Source organism: Salmo salar, chromosome 10 (assembly GCF_965601325.2).
Source record: "Salmo salar chromosome 10, fSalSal1, whole genome shotgun sequence".
Taxonomy (NCBI): Eukaryota; Metazoa; Chordata; class Actinopteri; order Salmoniformes; family Salmonidae; genus Salmo; species Salmo salar.
The window spans coordinates 39,505,001-39,529,524 of NC_138300.1; the positions used below are offsets into that span (position 1 = coordinate 39,505,001).

General features: G+C 42.6%; 1 protein-coding gene across 2 annotated transcripts in view; it reads right to left on the reverse strand.

Annotated features, from left to right (window-relative positions):
• Window positions 1-24,524, reverse strand: part of LOC106560389 (desmocollin 2-like protein) — a 42,869-nt gene that overhangs the window by 11,884 nt on the left and 6,461 nt on the right. For both annotated transcript variants that reach the window (XM_014123269.2, XM_014123268.3), the window contains exons 2-10: window positions 22,800-22,890; window positions 5,011-5,204; window positions 4,571-4,735; window positions 4,147-4,302; window positions 3,846-3,990; window positions 3,523-3,677; window positions 2,976-3,110; window positions 1,589-1,774; window positions 357-604 (exon numbers count right to left, since the gene is read on the reverse strand). In XM_014123269.2, coding sequence (XP_013978744.1) covers window positions 357-604; window positions 1,589-1,774; window positions 2,976-3,110; window positions 3,523-3,677; window positions 3,846-3,990; window positions 4,147-4,302; window positions 4,571-4,735; window positions 5,011-5,148 — 1,328 coding nt within the window. In that variant the 5' untranslated portion in view covers window positions 5,149-5,204; window positions 22,800-22,890. The remainder of the gene's footprint in view (window positions 1-356; window positions 605-1,588; window positions 1,775-2,975; window positions 3,111-3,522; window positions 3,678-3,845; window positions 3,991-4,146; window positions 4,303-4,570; window positions 4,736-5,010; window positions 5,205-22,799; window positions 22,891-24,524) is intronic.

A 24,524-nucleotide genomic window follows, 5' to 3' on the forward strand; every position in this document is an offset into this window, starting at 1 on the left:
ACACACACACACACAGAACAGGTTTAACAGATAGCATAGAGCTATTGATGCATTCCAAACTAGAGGTAACAAGTGCAACACGATATGCATGTAGAAACATGAATAGAAGAATGTATGAAAGACACTAGAAAACATCTCATAACATCTAATTTAATCTAAAGGAAAATATAATTTACTCCCAATCCACTCTAATATAACCAGCTTTAGGGTAGTCATTAGTCTATATTCTTCCTTTACTCTACTGTTACTGGATGTGTAGGGACAGTGGGTCGTTAGTGTGCACTAGGGACAGTGGGTCGTTAGTGTGCACTAGGGACAGTGGGTCGTTAGTGTGCACTAGGGACAGTGGTCCGTACTTGATCCCCTTGCTACTCTTGGTCTCTGGGTCCAGTGCGGTGTAGGTGGAGAGGAGGGTCCCGTTGGGAGTGTTCTCTTTAACCCTGATCACCATATTAGGAGGGGTAAACTCTGGCCCCTCGTCCTCATCACCCACACTGACATCCACAGGGATGGACAGCCAGGTCCCTGCCATGCCCACCAGGGGAGCCTCGTTCTGGGCAGAGATCATCAGCTTCACTGTCTTCCCCTTCTCATAATCAAGAGGCTGGAGGAGGGGTGGGAGAGGAGAGAAGAGGGGGAAAAAAAACAGGTTAGGCTCATGACTAACTCAGACTAGCCTGGCTGTCATTCTGTCAGCATTAGCCTGAGCTCTGTGTTTGCATCCCCAATGGCTCCCTATTCCCTACCAAGTGCACAACCTTTTACCAGAGCCCAATGAGCCCTATGGCCCCTGGTCAAAAGTAGCACACTAGATAGGGAATAGGGTTCCATTTGGGACACAAACTGTGCAAAATGTTCCTGTTACGACTCAGGTCAAGCTGAAGTTTCCATCCTCTGACACATTTAACACCCACCTACCAGAGAGCAGAGACGCACTGTGACCTGCTAATAATAACAACCACGCTCACTTCTTATCACTGCTACAACTTAGACACACATACACATACCCCCCACACACACAAGTCTGATGAGACTAATCCAAAATCAGCTCTCCAGGGAGCTATTAACTTATACCGCCTGGTGAGGTCACCAGGCAGGCCAAAAGTCCACCCATCCAACCTCATATTGTGGAAACATATATAAAACACAGGGAAATCATGTTTTTGACTGCGCTGTCCCTTTACTAAGAAAAACAGCTTGTGAGTGTCTTTGTGTGTGACACACACAGAGAGAGACAAGTCTGCCAAGACAAATTCCACGCTCAACTCTCCAGAGAGCTGCCTCTGAATTATAACAGTGTGAGCAGATTAATATCATCATTCATCTTTTAGTCAGTATGTCAGTCTCTGTCTTTGTCAGTATGTCAGTCTCTCTCTTTCTCTCTGTAGCAGTCTTTTTATTTGTGTCAGTCAAGTAAAAAGCAAGAGTTGACACACCCAAACGAGATGGACATGTGCTGACTAATGGAATAGTAAAGTTATGAAATCATAGTAGTATACCCATAAAAGTATTTGGAACATATTTCAAGTATGTAACTATCTTTGTTTGTGTCAGTGCTTTCGTCTGTGGTTGTTGCTATCTCTGTCACCTTGATGACATAGAGCAGGCCCTCGTTGGTTTCAGGGTCCGTGTCGATCCGGAAATTCCCATTCTCGTTGCCCTGGGTGATGACAAACCTTGCGTTCCAGTTTGGAGTCTTCTCCTCATCCTTGTCATCCACAGGAATCCTCAGGACCAGCACGTCTACTTGGTTCTCCTTTACAGTGGCCTTGTACTGTCAGGCAGAAACAAACTAAATCATTTTGTAAAATAAGTGGAGCCCTCTTGTTTTTTGTTGTCGTTGTTGTTTTTGCCCTTGCCCGGTTATATTTCACCAAATGTTTTATGTATAATGTTTCCTTTTAAGTGCAAATAAATACATTAAATAAATAGCAACTCCTGAGTATATCTGACTATTTAAGTAGAATGTCAATAATGACCACTTAGCACCTACCGAAAATACCCTGAGGTGATTTGTTGACTGCATTATTAACACCACATAGCTGTTTTGTTTAGACACATATTGACTTGAATGGACAGGTACGAAGGGTCAAAGGGATAAAAGAGGGCAGTAGTCTTTTTAAACCAAGATATCAGGCAATACCACTTCTGTGAAGGATTGCACAACTCCGTTAACTTTCCCCAAATTCCCAGGTTTATTGCTTACTCCCTTTTGATTCCGAGAATCTTTCATCCAGGATTTCTCGAAAATCTGGTAATTTAGGAAAAATGTCCGGAATGGTACAACCTTACTATGTGTTATTCTCTTTACATTAAAACACATTTTGCAGGTCTGCTTCCAATCAAAATAATGTGTTAACTAATACACTCTAAATGGCCTGTCACGCAGAGATTAGCCAGCAGTGTTATTTTCCGACAGCCAATAAAATTTAAATCATTTCCTTTATAGTGCATGACTTTTGACCAGGGCCCACAGGGCACTATGCAGGGAAAAGGGTGCTATTTGGAACACAGCAACAGTGCTGTCTCATGGCAGAAGGGTTGAGAGGTTAGAATAGGACCTCAGGTTAAAGAACTGGTAACCTGTCCAGGCAATCACTCTCTACAGCTCTGATGTTACCTGAATATCTCAGCATGTTTGAGAAAAGTGAAAATCTATTTACCATTTTCAAATGCTGTAGGCTAATGCATTGTGGCGGGGGGTTGGGATAAAGGACAAAAAAAAAAAAATTCTGGCTGAAGTGATATCAAAATGTAACGTTTTCCACATATTCACTCTATTGCTATTATTTGTGTGCAATATCGTTGAGTTTGCATCAAAGATGAGTGATTTATTGACTGCATTCCAAATGGCACCCTATTCCCTATATTCCGACGGACTCTGTTCAAAAGTAGTGCACTATATAGGAAATAGGGTGCCATTTGGGATGCAACCATAGTCGTCATCTTAAAAACAAGTGGGAGGAGTGACGTACGGTGGTCTCCCTGAAGGTGGGAGGGTTGTCGTTGATGTCCAGTAGCGTAATGGTGGCCGTAGCAGTGTTAAACAGGCCGTTCTTAGCTCCGTCCATGTCCCGGATCTCCACGGTAACAGCATTGACAACCTGCGTCTGGAAAGACCCAAACACACAGAGAGACATTTCTACCTCATTTTAGTCATTTAGCAGACGCTCTTATCGAGAGTGCATACATTTTTTCGTACTGGTCTCCCACAACCCTGGCATTGCAAGCTCAATGCTCTATCAATTGAGCCACACGAGACCTACAACATTTCCACCACAGAAAACCTCAGTGAAGTATCATCATTCAAGAGTACTCAAGTCTGCTCTGGTTTATACTGGTTTATACCTCAAATTCAGTACACCATTCAGTTAGCTAGAATGTCAGAGACTAACAATCACTTGTTACACAATATCAACATAGCCCAACAATAGAATAGGCTAACTATCTTACAGTGATGCTGGTGTATTTAGAGGGAAACAGGTGGGTGTTGAATAAGGAAGGAAGCCCTGTCTATGGTACCTCTCTGTCAAGAGTGCTGGTCTTGGCTGTGATCAGCCCACTGTGAGACCCGATGGTGAAGAACTGACCACCAGTCAGAAGGGTGTATCTGATCTTAGTGTGGGGAGTGTCTGCTTCATCCTTATCAGTGGATTTCACTTCTCCTACCTCAGTACCTGGAGAGAGGGAGGGAGGGAAGAGAGAAAGTTTAAATACAATATTGTTCTTTCTATCATTCCCCCCCCCCCACACACACACACACACACACACACACACACACACACACACACACACACACACACACACACACACACACACACACACACACACACACACACACTCACCAGGTTTGCACTGCTCTAACACAGAGAAGGCGAGTGGTCCAGAGAAGGTCGGTGCGTTGTCATTGATATCTTCCACCAGAACAGTGATGTCCAGAGGCCGATCAGTCTCCTTCCCTGACCGCCTGTCAAACACCTGGGCTGTGAACTACACACCACTCATTAAGAACACACATACTGAACACTTTTGGTCTGAGGTACAGCAGACAGACAAGATGACTCCACTGCTATTATCTTGCCTATAATCATTGTGCATTCATTTAGACCAACTTTATGGCCTGTACTGAAGGCCTGTCACACTTACCACAAACTTGGGGTACTGTTCCCGGTCAACAGGGTAGTGCACACGCACCATGCCTGTGTCACGATCCACAGAGAAAAGCTTCTCCGGGGGCATGGTCACCCCTGAACCACTGATTATATAGTACACTGTGAAATTCACTGATGAATCTGACCCCACCTACAGAGAGGGAGGGGGAGAGGGAGACAGACAAACTTACAGAAATAGCCTAAAATTACACCAGTACAGTTCTAACACACTGACACATAAAACAAGAGCCAAGGAGAGAGGTGAATAATGATAACAAAAGGGGGAGTTCTAGATTGGAGGAAGGTGATTGAGATGAGGGGATTACAGAAGAGGGATAGGATAGTAAGACTGATGGAATACATGAGGAAACAGAAGGGAGGATGTGAGGACGGTGATAATGATGAATGCATGTCCTCACCAGTTCTACATCTTTGGGGAAAGGAGGGATGTCCTGCTCTATAATGCTGAACGGGAGAGGACTCCATCTCCTTTTAGAGCGCCTCAGGACCTCAGAAGGACCCCTCTGGAACCCTTTATGCGCAGGCACATTGAAGGGCACCCTCATGGGTACTTGAATATGCTTCTACAAGGACAGTGTCACAGTGATAAGTAAAGATACAAGCAGTCTACTTTCTAAACCTTACCGGAAGAATCACATATCTATTGTAACTCTGTTATTGCTTTTCTGTTGTAGAGGGCCATTTGAGTAGAAGGGTTGGTGGGGAGTACTGGGTGTGTCTTCTGTTTGTGATTCAATACTGTATGTTGCATGTATGATTCATTGCATGATTCAGTAATGTTACAGTAAAGTAATTCAAAAGTATGTCTCTCTCTCCCTCCCTCCCTGGCATTACTCACCTGTTCAGGGTCTGGGGACAGATGGACCTCCATCCTCCAGTGCCGTCCTCCCCCATCCCTCCCCCTCACCCAGAAGGACCTGCCCTCCGCTGTAACCGTGGTGACGTCCACCGTGACTATGGAGCCGTCGCTGCGCATGGCGAAGTGGGGGTCACTGGAGGTCAGCCACTGTCCCTGTATGTGACACCCTGTCACTGGACAACAGAGAGCACAGACACAGACACACACACACACCACACACACACACACACACACACAGAGAGAGAGAGAGAACGCACACTGTTATGTCGATTGAACTATCATTAAAAGTGAAGACATTTTATCAAATCAATTTTCTAGGTGTAATAATTACGCGATTTAACTAATCATGTAAACTTTAATTAACTAGGAAGTCGGGGCACCACGGATTTTTTTTTATAGAGTTTCTATTTCCCGAATCGACTCTTCAGATATTTTCATATCTTACTGAATACAGTCTTCTATTAATGATTATTAATCTTTACCTTCTGTTAGTCTCATTCCAAACATTGTAAAATTCTTGGTTATCTGCACGAACCCTAGCATAAATTATGAATCAGCGATATACAAATTGGTTTAATTATTTATTTACTAAATAACTAATCAAGTCACTGAAATACATGAAAATACACAATTAGTTCATACATGGGGTATTACATGATACAAAAAAAATTCCCTGGTGGACGAAACCGATAGCTGATAACTACACTCATAGAAATTGCTAATACCTTACATGAACGACCTTTAATTCGAAAGGAAATTGCAATTTACATATTTACGAATGTATGTCTTGTTGTCTCTCTCTATGGTCGCCGGTCCATCTGCTGGAGAGAGTCAACAGAAAGCCTCTGGTTTGTCCACCAGAGATCAAAGTCGTAGGTTGGTAGAATGGATACTACAGAGTATCATTCAGAAATGTTCTTAGAATAGATGTTTCGGCGGTTGTCGGTATTCTCGTTCTAGACTTAAGTCATTTCTAGCTGCAGACTAGTAATTATACGTATAAGATTTGCTCTTATTCTGTAGTGATCAATGGTCTCAGACTTTAACCATTTCCAGCCGTGTAGCCAATGTTCCATGTGGTATGGTCTTGTCCTTTGGTAGAGTTGTAGTGCCAACTATTTCAACATGTCGCGTCAGCTGCATGTTTTCTAGTATTGTAGTTCAACCATTTGCAACCTCAGCTTACACTGTGGTTTGCGTGGTCTGGTGTGAATTGCGTCACGAGTGGGTTTTATACACTTCAGAGAAAAGGGTGGTCCATGACGCCGACTTAATGTCTATGCTCACGTAGGCTTAACTTTATTTGAAAAACCCATACTCTCATTTAGAAGGTTAGTAGTTTCATGTTTAATCACATACATTAGATGTAAACATGATAGCTGGGAGATGTAGACTTTAAGAGATACAGTTATGTGTGTTTCCTGTCCTTCATGAGATCACCAAATGAAACACACTTGTCATAACTGTCCCCTAAGTGTCCACGGACCATTCCCACATTCTCAAAAGTAGAAATATTGTTTAATTCTCCCATTTGGGTATTAGGAGTTTGGCCAAGAGAGGTTTTTTGTTCTCTTAGACTCTCTCAATACTGCATGGCAGTTTCTACCAGGTATTTATGACCTGTCGTAAAGTCATACAACTGTGGAGAGAGAGAGAAGAGAGAGAGGACATCGTTACAACACTGTATATATACATAATATGACATTTGTAATGTCTTTTTTCTTTTGGAACTTCTGTGAGTGTAATGTTCACTGTTCATTTTTATTGCTTATTTCACTTTTGTATATTATCTACTTCTCTTTCTTTGGCAATGTTAACATATGTTTCCCATGCCAATAAAGCCCCTTGAATTGAGAGGAGAGGTCATGAGCAGATGAGCTTCTGCATTTTTCAGCATGTTCTTAAAAGAATATGGATTTAGAGTTAGAAAAAATATATATTTGTCAGGGACATATACAACTCCATTGTGTCCTCCTCCCAGAGTGCTAAGAACCTTGGCGTGACCCTGGACAACACCCTGTCATTCTCCACTAACATCAAGGCGGTGACCCGATCCTGTAGGTTCATGCTCTACAACATTCGCAGAGTACGACCCTGCCTCACACAGGAAGCGGCGCAGGTCCTAATCCAGGCACTTGTCATCTCCCGTCTGGATTACTGCAACTCGCTGTTGGCTGGGCACCCTGCCTGTGCCATTAAACCCCTACAACTCATCCAAAACGCCGCAGCCCGTCTGGTGTTCAACCTTCCCAAGTTCTCTCACGTCACCCCGCTCCTCCGCTCTCTCCACTGGCTTCCAGTTGAAGCTCGCATCCGCTACAAGACCATGGTGCTTGTCTACAGAGCTGTGAGGGGAACGGCACCTCCGTACCTTCAGGCTCTGATCAGGCCCTACACCCAAACAAGGGCACTGCGTTCATCCACCTCTGGCCTGCTGGCCCCCCTACCTCTGAGGAAGCACAGTTCCCGCTCAGCCCAGTCAAAACTGTTCGCTGCTCTGGCACCCCTATGGTGGAACAAGCTCCCTCATGACGCCAGGACAGCGGAGTCAATCACCACCTTCCGGAGACACCTGAAACCCCACCTCTTTAAGGAATACCTAGGATAGGATAAAGTAATCCTTCTAACCCCCCCCCAAAAAAAAAGATATAGATGTACTATTGTAAAGTGGTTGTTCCACTGGATATCATAAGGTGAATGCACCAATTTGTAAGTCGCTCTGGATAAGAGCGTCTGCTAAATGACTTAAATGTAAATGTAATGTAAATGGATGCTACCCTCTACAACATAACCTTCACTCCAAATCAAAACCTACAACCTGATTTTGGACGGAATTACGGAATCACCTGGAAGGTTTACAACTACCAAAGATTATTATTCCAAAGCTATACAGCAAATGCTCTGGATACCAACAGACACCTGAAAACACCATCCAACCTGGAACTGAGTGAATAATGTTTAGTCTGAAGCTATACTTTATTTCTAAAAGCCTTACTTTATAAGGACTGAATGCTAAATTAAGGCTGCCAAGCTTGATACAACTTAAATTAGCACTGCCGTGTCAAGTGAGAGGTGTCAAAGCCCTTTCGCCCAACAATGGCAGGAGAGTCGCATAGTCTACTCCAACCAAATGGAGAGGCCTTAGGTAATTAAAATACAGTACCCTGTGTATGTGTCACGATCGCTGTCTTCAAACTCCCTATCGTAAATAAACCAAGGCGCAACTTGCATGGAATTCCACATCCTTTAATCGAAGTGAAACTAAAAACAATACAGAAAGGAAACGGAACATGACGTTCTGGGCTGCTCGCAGGCAGCTATACAAAAAAAGATCCCACAATCACAGGTGGAAAAAGGGCTGCCTAAGTATGATCTCCAATCAGAGAAGACGATAGCCTCTGATTGGGGACCATACCCGGCCAAACAAAGAAATAAGAAAACTAGATTGCCCACCCAAATCACACCCTGACCTGACCAAATAGAGAAATAGAAAGGCTCTCTATGGTCAGGGCGTGACAGTATGTAAAGAATGATAAGACACAAATTGAACAATTGAGACACAAATTGAGACAGGATTGAAGGAAGAGGAGGGGGTCTGATGATTTACATTAAAGAACATATCCGATGTAAACAAATTGAGTGGTCATGTGATAATGAACTAGAATGTATTGGCCTGAACGTTACACTGTCTCCCCAAATGTCCTTTACCCTTATTGGAATGTATAGACCACCTTCCACCAAAAGTGTGTTTTTTGATCAGTTTAATAACATGCTTAGGGAATGTGATTTTGGGAAGGAGGTCATCTTAATGGGAGATTTTAATATTAATTATGAAGGCAAGTCTTGTAGGAAAACCCTCAAACGGATCACTAATACCTTTGACCTTACACAGCTCGTTAAAGGGCCAACCAGGGTGACTTGTTGCTCTAAAACACAGATTGATTTGGTGTTCAGTAATAAACCAGAGAGAGTGACTAAATCATTCAATATGGTTACTGGGCTATCTGATCATAATTTGACACTTATAGCCAGAAAGTTGTCTAAGAGCAGGTTTAAGCTCTCTACTGTTAGAAAGCCGGATCAACTAAGAATACCTAAGAGTGAATTAAACTATTTTGAAAAAGCAATTAATGGAATTAACTGGAATGATCTCTTGTCCTATACAGACGTGGAAGCTGATAGTGAGGTTTTTCTATCCACAATCCAGGCTACAATAAATGGTTTCCTAAAGAAAATCAAATCCAAACCTGGCCAAAAGAGCACTCTTCCTTGGCTAAATGGAGAAATTTGGAAATTGATGAAAGAACGAGATTATGCTCTAAAAACAGCCCTAAAATCCAAATTAGAGCATGACAGATGTAGGTTTACCATGTTGAGAAATAAGGTGATGAAAGAAATCAGACAGGCCAAGGCAAACTTTTTTATTAACATAATTGGTGAGGCAAAGGGAAATTCTAAATTGATCTGGGAGAATCTAAAAAAGTTAACAGGGAAAGACCATAGTAACACCGCAAAAAGACTAGAAATCATGGTGAATAACAATCTAACACAGGATGCAGTTGAAATAGCAATAGCCTTCAATTCCTACTTTATTGACTCTGTCAAGGTACTGACACAGAACCCCTCCACTGGTTTCTTGGGCTCAGTGCTAGTGAATGACGCTCAACCCGTCTTCATCATAAGGGAGGTTTCTGAGTCAAAGGTGAACAAGGTGATTAGCTCACTAAAGAACTCTAAATCCAAAGATGTGTTTGGGCTGGACTCTACCTTTCTTAAAAACTACAAAGAGTCACTCATTGGCCCCATTACTAAGGTCACCAACACATCTATTGGTCTGGGGGTGTTTCCATGGGTATGGAAGTCAGCCATAATAACGGCCATCTTTAAATCGGGCGACCCTGCTGATGTGAGTAACTACAGGCCCATTAGTATACTACCTGTAGTGTCGAAGGTTGTTGAAAAGTGTGTAGCAGAACAACTGATTTCCCACCTCAACAACAGCCCCTTCACATTACACTCCATGCAGTTTGGCTTCAGAGCGAAACACTCCACAGAAACGGCCAACTGCTTTCTTCTGGAAAATGTGAAGTCCAAGATGGACAAAGGGGGCGTTGTTGGGGCTGTGTTTCTGGACCTAAGGAAGGCTTTCGATACTGTTAACCATGAGATTCTCATCACAAAATTGTCCAAGTTCAACTTTTCCCCCGATGCCTTGAGATGGATGAAATCATACCTTGAAGGCAGAACTCAGTGTGTCAGAGTGAGCAATGAGCTGTCGCCCACTCTTAGCTATGATGTGGGCGTGCCCCAAGGGTCAATACTGGGGCCCCTCCTGTTCAGCCTGTACATTAATGATCTGCCTTCCGTCTGCACTGGGTCTGAAGTTCAAATGTATGCAGATGATACAGTGATATATGTGCATGCAAAGAGCAAACAACAAGCTGCACAAGAACTCACTACAGTAATGGTCCAGGTTACAAAGTGGCTCAGTGACTCGTGTTTGCATCTCAATGTGAAAAAAACTGTTTGCATGTTCTTCACAAAGAGGGCAACAGATGCTACTGAGCCAGATGTCTATGTGTCAGGGGAGAAGCTCCAGGTGGTATCTGATTTTAAGTACCTTGGAATCATACTTGATTCCAACCTCTCTTTTAAAAAGCATGTGAAAAAGGTAATTCAAATAACCAAATTCAACCTAGCTAATTTCCGATTTATACGAAATTGTTTGACCACAGAGGTAGCAAAACTGTATTTCAAATCGATGATACTCCCCCACTTAACATACTGCTTGACTAGTTGGGCCCAAGCTTGATATACAACATTAAAACCTATTCAGTCTGTCTACAAACAGGCTCTCAAAGTGCTCGATAGAAAGCCCAATAGCCATCATCACTGTTACATCCTCAGAAAGCATGAGCTCCTGAGTTGGGAAAATCTTGTACAATACACCGACGCATGTCTTGTATTCAAGATCCTAAATGGCCTGGCTCCCCCTCCACTCAGTATTTTGTAAAACAGAAAACCCAAACATATGGCAGCAGATCCACAAGGTCTGCCATGAGAGGTGACTGTATAGTTCCCTTAAGGAAAAGCACCTTTAGTAAATCTGCTTTCTCTGTGAGAGCTTCCCATGTCTGGAATACACTGCCATCAGACACACATAACTGCACCACATATCACACTTTCACAAAATGCATGAAGACATGGCTAAAGGTCAATCAGACTTGTGAACATAATCCCTAGCTGTGTATTGCCTCTTTCCATGTTGTCTGTTGTCTGTAGCTTGTGAGGTGTGGAAACACTTTGTTGTTTTTATGGATTTTGTCTTGTTGCTTTTTGTTCTATGTTGCTCTGTCTGTATGCTACATCTTGCTTGTCCTATGTTGCTCTGTCTGTATGCTATGTCTTGTTTGTCCTATGTTACTCTGTGTGTGCTCACTGTTCAATGATTGTCTATATTGTAATTGTTTTTAATAACCTGCCCAGGGACTGCGGTTGAAAATTAGCCGGCTGGCTAAAACCGGCACTTTTACTGAAACGTTGATTAATGTGCACTGTCGCTGTAAAAATAAAATAAACTCTAACAAAAAGAGCACAAAATGAAGCTCCTTATGGAAAATCAAGAGACACTTTTTGCTGACTATTATAAAAATGGGAACATCAACAACCTCATCTTCCACACAGACCATCCCCTGGCATTAGCACACTACCCCTCAGTTAAGAGGGGGGGGTGTTACCGAGGGGTGGAAACTCAGGATACTAGACAATGAGGACTCTGAGTCAGCTAATAATAATCTCTGTAAGTCTGGAACAGTAGAGGTAAAGGGTAACCCCAAACAGGTTGAGCCGGACTTTCACCAATTAAAATAATTAGCTCAGCAGGAGAAGCTTTCCCTTGAGAAATTTACATTTACATTTTAGTCATTTAGAAGACGCTCTTATCCAGAGCGACTTACAGTCGTGAATAGATACATTTCATTTAAAAAAAAAAATCTTTCTTTTTTTGTACTGGCCCCATGTGGGAATCGAACCCACAACCCTGGCGTTGCACACACCATGCTGGCGTTGCAAACACCATGCAAACACCATGCTCTACCAACTGAGCCACACCCACTGAGGACATACACAAGACACAGATTGTACTCCTTATGGACTCAAAAGATAAAACACTTTTTCCCAAACACAGTGTGTCTAAACTCTGGTGTACAAACACCCAGCGCACCCTAAACCGTCTGTCTGAGGACCAACTATGTTCACCTAGCCACATAATAATACACACAGGCACAAACGACCTGAGAGCACAGCAGGAAAGGGTGGCCACAGCACTCAAGGGAGTGATTGAAAAGCTTCTTCTACTTTCCCCAATGCTCAAGTGGTTATATCCCCCCTGATACCATGAAAAGACTTCCATACAGCGGGTAAACGCAAGTATTTCCCATGACTGTGCCTCAAAACCAAATGTTTACCTGGCCCACCACTCCTCCCTGGACTTGAACAGCCTTTATGACCAGGTCCACCAATACAAGGCAGCAGTGCCCACCTTCGCCCGGACACTAAAGGACATCGCTCTCAAACACAGCCCCAACACTTCACACAGGAGCAACAGATCAATAGACACACCGCTCAGACCAGCGAGACACTCTCCCAGACCTGCGGGACCCCACCCCCCGGACCTACACATAGAGGACTCACAGCGAGAGGACCTATATCCAGACAACACCACCACCAACCACATCCACACCAATTAACCCCCCCCCCCCCAAGTCAACCATACCCACACCCCATTTAGGCCCCCTCAGATCAGACCTATGCCCCTCCTGCCCACCCCATGCACCCCACCCCCACAAAGAGGGCCTCAACATGGAAGGCACACATACGCCCAGGCCGTGAGCAGGAAAACAGGCCCAAACCCCACTCTTACACTAACCCAGTCCTTCTCAATTAGTGGGGCGCGCCCCGCTGGGGGGGCTCGGAGCGATGCCAGGGGAACATGCTTTTTTTCCAGCAGGGAGTAGGGTATTTTGCACTGAACAAGAGCACACAGCACAGAGCAGGAGATATGAAGTGCAGATAACAAACCCTTAAGAGACACCATGGAAAAATATTTAACAGGGATGAAAAGAAAGGAGGAGAGAGACGGAGATAATGAGACAAACGTAAGTCTCCCGAAAGCTAAGACGAGGAAATATGTTGAAGCGTATGTAGCGCTTGGCTTCACTGTGACTACGGTGGGAGACGAGGAAAGACCGGTATGTTTACTGTGTCAAAAAATGTCGGCAGCGGACAGCATGAAGCCAAATAAATTAAGGCGTCACTTAGACATTACACCCCAATCACGCTGATAAGCCGCTTGAGTTTTTTCAGCGAAAACGTGCCGAATATTGCCAACAATCGTCCCGCTTTGTGAATGCTACTTCAGTAAACCAGCGAGCACTGCTAGCATCATATAAGGTGGCGTACCAAATTGCTCAGTGCAAAAAACCCCTCTCCATAGCAGAGGAGCTGATACTGCCTGCAGCATTAGACATGGTCTCTGTCATGCTGGATGACGCAAGTGCTGCAAAAATAAAAACTATCCCTCTGTCCAATGACACTGTCGCCAGACGTATAAATGACATTGCTAACGATCTTAAAGAACAGCTGGTAGATAAACTCAAAGACAAATGTTTTGCCTTACAGTTCGATGAAGCAACTGACAGCAACAAAGACTGTTTGTTTATCGCTTATGTACGTTTTGACATGACAAACTCCCTGTGTGAGGATCTACTTTTTTGTAAATATGTCAGAGACAGAGCCACAGCTGAAGAGCTATTCAAAATGCTGGACTGCTTCCTGACTGAGAATGGGCTAAAGTGGGAGAACTGCATCGGTGTTTGCAGTGATGGTGCACAGACAATGGCAGGGATGAGAAAAGGACTTTGGGCACTCATCAAGAAGGCCTCACCTAATTCTGAGTGGACACACTGTGTTATACACAGAGAAGCACTGGCATCAAGGCACCTTTCCTCTGAATTAAGTGAGGTTATGACTGACATTGTAGGTGTAGTCAATTTTATAAAGACCAGACCACTAAAAACAAGAGTCTTCTCTGCTATCTGTGAGGAGATGGGAGCTGAACATCAAGCTGTGCTGTTTCACAGTGAAGCAAGGTGGCTGTCACGAAGAAAAGTCTTGTCTCGAGTTTTTGAGCTCAGAGAGCAGATAAGAATGTTTTCGGAGGAGGAGCACAAGTATGACCTCGCAGAAAAATTTAGTGATGAGAACTTCCTGGCAAAACTGGCCTACCTGAGTGACATATTTGGAAAGCTAAATGAACTAAATCTACATCTTCAAGGGAAAGACAAACACCTCCCTCAGGCCACAGACAAGATCAGCTCTTTCACTGGAAAGCTTGCAATGTGGGGCAGTCGACTTGATGAAGGAAATACTGATTCATTCGAGAACCTGCATGAATTTGTTGACACTACTGACTATGATGCCACCTCAGTGATTCCATATATTAAGGAGCATATTTTATCACTGATGGAATTCTTTAAAAAGTACTTCCCTGAAAACAGTTCCCAATATGACTGGGTGAGAGATCCTTTCAATGCACCAGCTCCAACTGGTTTCAGCTCTGCAGAGGAGGACCAGTTCATTGATATGACGTCTGATTCCACGTTGAGACTGAGGTTCACATCACAGACACTGAGTGAATTCTGGCTGAGTGAAAGAGGCAGTATCCACTCTTAGGGCAGAGGGCCATGGGCATTCTTCTTCCTTTTGCAATATCTTATCTTTGTGAGACTGGCTTCTCTGCTGTTGCTGTACTGAAGACCAAGTACAGGTCCCAGCTAAACATTGAGCAGGAGCTGAGAGTTGCAGTATCATGCTTTAAACCCTGCTTCGAAAAGCTGTGCTCTGCAAAACGTGCTCATTGTAGCCATTAATCCTGACTTCCTCATTTTGATTAAAACCTGTTGGGGCTAGGGGGCAGTATTTGCACGGCCGGATAAAAAAACGTACCCGATTTAAACTGGTTACTACTCTTGCCCAGAAACGAGAATATGCATATAATTAGTAGATTTGGATAGAAAACACTCTAAAGTTTCTAAAACTGTTTGAATGGTGTCTGTGAGTATAACAGAACTCATATGGCAGGCCAAAACCTGAGAAGATTCCATACAGGAAGTGCCCTGTCTGACAATTTGTTCTCCTTCTGTGGCATCTCTATCGAAAATACAGCATCTCTGATGTAATGTGACATTTTCTAAGGCTTCCATTGGCTCTCAGAAGGCGCCAGAAAGTGGAATGACGTCTCTCCTGTCTCTGGGCGAAAAACAGCAGGAGATTTTGTGAGTGGTCAGGCTGAGAACAGTGACACTGGAGATGCGCGCTCATGTGAATTCTCCATTTTTTTCTTTCAGCCTTTGAATGAATACAACGTCGCCCAGTTGGAATATTATCGCTATTTTACGAGAAAAATAGCATAAAAATTGATTTTAAACAGCGTTTGACATGCTTTGAAGTACGGTAATTGAATTTTTTTGTCACGAAATGCGCTCGCGCGTCACCCTTCGGATACTGACCTGAACGCACGAACAAAACGGAGCTATTTGAATATAACTATGGATTATTTCGAACCAAAACAACATTTGTTGTTGAAGTAGAAGTCCTGGGAGTGCATTCTGACGAAGAACAGCAAAGGTAAATCTAATTTTTCTTATAGTAAATCTGAGTTTGGTGAGGGCCAAACTTGGTGGGTGTCAAATTAGCTAGCCGTGATGGCCGGGCTATGTACTCAGAATATTGCAAAATGTGCTTTCGCCGAAAAGCTATTTTAAAATGTGACACCACGATTGCATAAAGGACTTCTGTATCTATAATTCTTAATATAATTGTTATGTATTTTGTGAACGTTAATCGTGAGTAATTTAGTAAATTCACCGGAAGTTTGCGGTGGGTATGCTAGTTCTGAACATCACATGCTAATGTAAAAAGCTGGTTTTTGATATAAATATGAACTTGATTGAACAAAACATGCATGTATTGTATAACTTAATGTCCTAGGAGTGTCATCTGATGCAAACATCCCACCTTGCCCAGGGAGGTTAAAAAAAAAAAAAAAATCAGCACAAATTCTTTTATTCATTTTAGTTTTATAGGTCAAAGTGTTTCATATATTGTGCTCCTGAGTTAATGTTGCTGATCAACTTGAATTGATTATTATTTATTGATTATATTTCATTTTATTTTTCAGTATCAAATGGTCAAAAAATGTTTACAGTTTAAATAAGGGTTGAATTTATTTTTATTTTTTTCAGGTAAATTGATGCACTTTAAGTCTTTTCTGTTACAGACTAAAAAACAATGTTAATAAAGTTATTCTTTGTTGGAAGTTGATCTATATTTCTTTCTTTTTTGTTTTCTTTAATGTTAATAAGGATACAATGTTATGCAGAGGTGTACTTATAACAATTTTATAGACAAATGATACTATTTACAGTCGCGGCGGAGAGTTGGGGGCGCTAAATGTTTACTTCTTCCTAGGGAGGGCGTAACAGAAAATAATTGAGAAGCACTGCACTAACCCAAGCCAATGGCATGTACCAGATGCTCAGCAGGATCCCGTCACACTTACTGGCCTGAGGCCAAACCACACGACCAACAACATTGGAAACGTTATGCAACACAAAGCCTTCACTATCTCATCCTGGAATATCCAAAGCCTGAGGTCATCTGCCTTTGGCGAAAAGAGCAGGAACCTGGACTTCATCAAAGAAATACAGACATTGTCATCCTACAGAAAACATGGTAGAGGAGACGGACCCACAGGTTGCCCTCTAGGTTACAGAGAGCTGGTCATCCCATCCACCAAACTACCAGGTGTGAAACAGGGAAGGGACTCAGAGGGTATGCTAATTTGGTATAGAGCAGACTTAACTCACTCCATTAAATTAATCAAAACAGGAACATTTTACATTTGGCTAGAAATTCAAAAGGAAATTATCTTAACAGAGAAAAATGTCCTCCTGTGTACTACCTATATCCCCCCACTAGAATCCCCATACTTTAATGAAGACAGCTTCTCTATCCTGGAGGGGGAAAGCAATAATTTCCAGGTCCAGGGACATGCACTAGTCTGTGCGACCTAAATGCGAGAACCAGACAAGAACCTGAAACCCTCAGCACACAGGGGGACAAACACCTGCCAGGAGGTGACAGCATTCCCTCCCCCATATGCCCCCCTAGACACAAGTATGACAACATAACCAACAAAAACAGGGCACAACTCCTGCAGCTCTGTCGCACGCTGGGTATGTATGTAGTCAATGGTAGGCGTCGAGGGGACTCCTATGGTAGGTACACCTGTAGCTCATCTCTTGGCAGTAGTACTGTAGACTACTTTATCACTGACCTCAACCTAGTCTCTCAGAGCGTTCATAGTCAGCCCACTGACACCCCTATCAGACCACAGCAAATCACAGTCTACTTCAACAGAGCAATACTCAATCTTGAGGCATCAAAGCCAAAGGAACTGAGTAATATTAAGAAATGCTATAGATGGAAGGAATGTAGTTTGGAAACCTACCAAAAAACAATTAGGCAACAACAAATTCAATCCCTTTTAGACAACTTCCTGGACAAAATGGTCTACTGTAATAGTGAAGGTGTAAACTTGGCAGTAGAAACTTTTAACAGTATATTTGACCCCTCAGCTTCCCTATCAATCTAAAAATCTCAAATAGAAAACCGAAGAAAATGAACAACAATGACAAATGGTTTGATGAAGAATGCAAAAATCTAAGAAAGAAATTTTAAAAACCTGTCCAACCAAAAACATACAGAACCGGAAAACCTGAGTCTACGCCTTCACTATGGTGAACCACTAAAACAATACAGAAATACACTACAGAAAAAGAAGAAACAGCACGTCAAAAATCAGCTCAAAGTAATTGAAGAATCCATTGACTCTAACCACTTCTGGGAAAATTGGAAAACACTAAACAAACAACACAAAGAATTATCTATCCAAAATGGAGATGTATGGGTAAACCACTTCTCCAATCTTTTTGGCTCTATAAGAAAGAACAAATAGCAAAAACATATACATGATCAAATACAAATCTTAGAATCAACTATTAAAGACTACCAGAACCCACTTGATTCTCCAATTACCTTGAATGAACTCTCCAACCCAAAAAGGCATGTGGTGTTGTAGATATCCTCAATGAAATGATAAATTATACAAACAACAAATTCCAATTGGCTATACTAAAACTCTTTAACATTATCCTTAGCTCTGGCATCTTCCCCAAAATTTGGAACCATGGACTGATCACCCAAATCCACAAAGGTGGAGACAAATTTGACCCCAATATTGACCGTGGGATATGCAGACTCATACATTTCCTCAGTAAAAACAATGTACTGAACAAATGTCAACTTGGCTTTTTACAAATTATCGTACGACAGACCACGTATTCACCCTGCAGACCCTAATTGACAAAAAAACCCAAAAAAAACAAAGGCAAAGTCTTCTCATGCTTTGTTGATTTCAAAAAAGCCTTTGACTCAATTTGGCATGAGGGTCTACTATACAAATTGATGGAAAGTGGTGTTGGTGGAAAAAACATACGACATTATAAAATTCATGCACACAAACAAGTGTGCGGTTAAAATAGGCAAAGAAACACACAATTCTTCCCACAGGGCCGTGGGGTGAGACAGGGATGCAGCTTAAGCCCCACACTCTTCAACATATATATCAAAGAATTGGCGAGGGCACTTGAACAACCTGCAGCCTCACCTTACAAGAACCTGAAGTCAAATGTCTACTGTTTGCTGATGATCTGGTGCTTCTGTCACCAACCAAGGAGGGCCTACAGCAGCACCTACAATTTCTGCACAGATTCTGTCAGACCTGGGCCCTGACAGTAAATCTCAGTAAGACAAAAATAATGGTGTTCCAAAAAAGGTCCAGTCGCCAGGACCACAAATACAAATTCCATCTAGACACCGTTGCCCTAGAGCACACAAAAAACGATACATACCTTGGCCTAAACATCAGCGCCACAGGTAACTTCCACAAAGCTGTGAATGATCTTAGAGACAAGGCAAGAAGGGCATTCTATGCCATCAAAAGGAACATCAAATTCGACAAACCAATTAGGATCTGGCTAAAAAAATACTTGAATCAGCTATAGAACCCATTGCCCTTTGTGGTTGTGTGGTCTGGGGTCCGCTCACCAACCAAGAATTCACTAAATGGGACAAACACCAAATTGAGACTCTGCATGCAGAATTCTGCAAAAATATTCTCAGTGTACAATGTAAAACACCAAATAATGCATGCAGAGCAGGATTAGGCTGATACCTGTTAATGATCAAAATCCAGAAAAGAGCCGTTAAATTCTACAACCACCTAAAAACAAAGCAATTCCAAAACCTTCCATAACAAAGCCATCACCTACAGAGAGATGAACCTGGAGAAGAGTCCCCTAAGCAAGCTGGTCCTGGGGCTCGGTTCACAAACAGACTCCACAGAGCCTCAGGACAGCAACACAATTAGATCCAACCAAATCAGGAGAAAACAAAAAAAATCATTCTTTCCAATGTGTCAAGTAATTAACAAAAAAAACAGAGCAAACTATAATGCTATTTGGCCCTAAACAGAGAGTACACAGTGGCAGAATACCTGACCACTGTAACTGACCCAAATTTAAGGAAAGCTTTGACTATGTACAGACTCGGTGAGCATAGCCTTGCTATTGAGAAAGGCAGCCGTAGGCAGACCTGGCTCTCAAGAGAAGACAGGCTATGTGCACACTGCCCACAAAATGAGGTGGAAACTGAGCTGCACTTCCTAACCTCCTGCCAAATGAATGACCATATTAGAGACACATATTTCCCTCAGATTACACAGATCCACAAAGAATTTGAAAACAAACCAGATTTTGATAAACTCCCATATCTATTGGGTGAAATACCACAGTGTGCAATCACAGCAGCAAGATGTGTGACCTGTTGCCACAAGAAAAGGGCCACCAGTGTAAATACAAGCCATATATGTTTATTTATTTTCCCTTTTGTACTTTAACCATTTGCACATTGTTACAACACTGTATATATATATATATATATATATATATATATATATATATATATATATATATATATATATATATATATATATATAATATGACATTTGTAATGTCTTTATTCTTGTGAAACTTCTATGAGTGTAATGATTACGGTTCATTTTTATTATTTATTTCACTTTTGTATATGATCTACTTCACTTGCTTTGGCAATGTTAACATATGTTTCCCATGCAAATAAAGCCCCTTGAATTGAATTGAGAGAGAGAGGGGGGCGCTATGATACTCCCCCCAGGGCACATCATGACAGTTACTACACTGGGCAACACACACACACACACACACACACACACACACACGTCAGAACAAAACACAGAACTTTGGACAGAACACTCAAGCTCATACTCACAAATAGTTTCAGAGTAGAAGTGCTGATCTAGGATCAGGTCTTCTCTATCCATATAAACTTATTCAGTATGATTTAAAAGGGAAATCTGATCCTATATCCTACTCTGAAACTCTTTGTGAATATGGGCCACGGTAACTACAGGCAGTGAGGTAGACATAACTCACACACATAAAACACTGTCACTAACTAAACTCAGCAAAAAAAAGAAACGTTCCTTTTTCAGGACCCTGTCTTTCAAAGAAAATTCGTAAAAATCCAAATAACTTCACAGATCTTCATTGTAAAGGGTTTAAACACTGTTTCCCATGCTTGTTCAATGAACCATAAACAATTAATGAACATGCACCTGTGGAACGGTCGTTAAGACACTAACAGCTTACAGACGGTAGGCAATTAAGGTCACAGTTATGAAAACTTTGGACACTAAAGAGGCCTTTCTACTGACTCTGAAAAACACCAAAAGAAAGATGCCCAGGGTCCTTGCTCATCTGTGTGAACGTGCCTTAGGCATGCTGCAAGGAGGCATGAGGACTGCAGATGTGGCCAGGGCAATAAATTGCAATGTCCGTACTGTGAGACGCCTAAGACAGCGCTACAGGGAGACAGGACGGACAGCTGATAGTCCTCGCAGTGGCAGACCACGTGTAACAACACCTGCACTGGATCGGTACATCCGAACATCACACTTGCAGAACAGGTACAGGATGGCAACAACAACTGCCTGAGTTACACAAAGGAAGGCACAATCCCTCCTTCAGTGCTCAGACTGTCCGCAATAGGTTGAGAGAGGGGTGGCAGGTAGCCCAGTGGTTAGAGCGTTGGACTAATAACCGAAAGGTTGCAAGCTTGAATCCCCGAGCCGACAAGGTAAAAATCTGTCATTCTGCCCCTGAACCAGGCAGTTAACCCACTGTTCCTAGGCTGTCATTGAAAGTAAGAATTTGTTCTTAACTGACTTGCCTAGTTAAATAAAAAAATAAAATAAGAGACCAGGCAACAATGCCCCCTATGGGCACAAACCCATCGTCGCTGGACCAGACAGGACTGGCAAAAAGTGCTCTTCACTGACGAGTTGTGGTTTTGTCTTACCAGGGGTGATGGTCAGATTCGCGTTTATCATCAAAGGAATGAGCATTACACCGAGGGCCTGTACTCTGGAGCGGGATCGATTTGGAGGTGGAGTGTCCGTCCGTCATGGTCTGGGGCGGTGTGTCGCATCATCAGACTGAGCTTGTTGTCATCGAAGGCAATCTCAACGCTGTGCGTTACAGGGAAGACATAATTCTCCCTCATGTGGTAGCCTTCCTGCAGGCTCATCCTGACATGGCCCTCCAGCATGACAATGCCACCAGCCATACTGCTCGTTCTGTGTGTAATTTCCTGCAAGACAGGAATGTCAGTGTTCTGCCGTGGCCAGCGAAGAGCCCGGATCTCAATCCCATTGAGCACGTCTGGGACCTGTTGGATCGGAGGGTGAGGGCTAGGGCCATTCCCCCCAGAAATGTCTGAGAACTTGCAGGTGCCTTGGTGGAAGGGTGAGGTAACATCTCATAGCAAGAATTGGCAAATCTGGTGCAGTCCATGAGGAGATGCACTGCAGTACTTAATGCAGCTGGTGGCTACACCAGATACTGACTGTTCTTTTGATTCCCCCCCCCCCCCCTTTGTTCAGAGACACATTATTCAATTTCTGTTAGTCACATGTCTGTGGAACTTGTTCAGTTTATGTCTCAGTTTGTAAGGGCTGTCTTCGTCGTCAGATGAAACAGAGAAGTCATCGTCGGAAAAGGTGGACCAATACGCAGCGGAGGATGTGTTCATCATTAGTGTTTTAATGAAAAAAGAGAACACTACAAAAATAAACAAAAGACGACAGCAAACAGTTCTGTTAGGAAAACACACTAACAAAATACAATTACCCACAAAACCCAAAGGAAAAACATGCTCCTTATGTGTGACTCCCACTCAACAACAACGAACTTCAGCTGTGCCTGATTGGGAGCCACACACGGCCCAAAACACAGAAATACAAAAACCTACGAAAAGAACATAGAACGCCCACCCAATGTAACACCCTGGCCTAACCAAAATAAAGAACAAAAAACCCCTCTCTATGGCCAGGGCGTAACACAGTTGTTGAATCTTGTTATGTTCATACAAATATTTACACATGTTAAGTTTGCTGAAAATCAACACAGTTGACAGTGAGAGGACATTTCTTTTTTGCTGAGTTTACATTGACTAGGCTTCACACAGATAGGCAGGTGTTATAGGCCTACCTTGAGAGATGACATAGCCAGGCCTGACCTCCACTGGGACCTGGGCTTGGATGGAATGAGGAACACAGCACTCAACAGACTGAGCTATGATCTGAGAGAGAACAGAGAGAACAGGGTTTACATGTGTCTTTCATCCTGTCTTTGTCACTCTCCTTCTCCTACCATGCATATTTTCAATTCTTTATTGGCAGTGATGCATTAACCCCCAAATCTGTTTCTGCTATCTGCCAACTCCTTGTCAAGAGAGCAGACAGACTGGCTACAGATGCATGTCTTCTAACCCTAACCTTAAAGCTATAATCCTTAATTAAAACAGTAACAAAGCAGGCACCCTGCCTCTGTTTTATTAAAAAGTTTAGGGATTGGCCTGGAGAAATGTAACCACTCAAATTCAGACAGATCTCTGGATGCATGGACTGACCATACAATTATAGTTTTAACCATGTATCAGGGCTGGGAATTGCCAGGGCACTCACGATACGATATTATCACAATACGCAGGTGCCGATACGATATGTATTGCTCACTGTACACAGTGTACAAAACAGTAGGAACACCTGCTCTTTCCATAACATAGAATGACCAGATGAATCCAGGTGAAAGCTATGATCCCTTATTGATGTCACTCATGGCAGATGAAAGGGAAAAGACAGATTAAAGAAGGATTTTTAAGCCTTGAGATATTGATTGTGTATGTGTGCCATTCAGAGGTTGAATGGGCAAGACAAAAGATTTAAGTGTGTAAAGAACTGCAATGCTGCTGAGTTTTTCATGCTCAACAGTTTTCCGTGTTTATTAACAATGGTCCACCACCCAAAAGACATCCAGTCAAATTGACACACCTGTGGGAAGCATTGGCGTCAACATGGGCCAGCCACCTGTGGAATGCTTTTGACACCTTGTAGAGTCCATGCCCTGATGAATTGAGGCTGTTCCAAGAGCAAAAGGGGGTGCAACTCAATATTAGGTGTTTGTAATGTTTTGTACACTCAGATATAGCCGACTAGCGCTTGCTAACGCTACCAAGCCAAAACATAATAATCTACAAATCTGTACTTGGTCATCAATATAATATCGTCCCAAATAATATTTTGATATGTAACTGTATACATTTCTTCCCTGATCACTACTTTTGAGGCTGTACGGTGTTTGTTCACATTTATGTTGTTTACAAACTTTGAAATAAAACAAGCTTATATTTTGGATTCTGATGGGGTATGACAGTTGAACTTAGCTCATGAGGCATTTATAAGTTATATTTTTCAAGAATCAAAGGGTATATTTCCCTCAAATGCAACTCTGGACCTCGAAACCAGTTCCACTGCATTTATTGTTCTCCTCTAATCGGGGACTGATTTATAACTGGGACAACAGGTGGGTGCCATTAATTATAAGGTAGATCAGAAAACCAGCAGACTCAGGACCTCGTAGGGTAAGAGTTGAATACCCCTGTTACAGTGGGGGGGGAAAGTATTTGATCCCCTACTGATTTTGTACGTTTGCCCACTTACAAAGAAATGATCAGTCTATAATTTTAATAGTAGGTTTATTTGAACAGTGAGAGACAGAATAACAACAAAAAAATCCAGAAAAACGCATGTCAAAAATGTTATAAAATGATTTGCATTTTAATGAGGGAAATAAGTATTTGACCCCTCTGCAAAACATGACTTAGTACTTGGTGCAAAACCCGTGTTGGCAATCACAGAGGTCAGACGTTTCTTG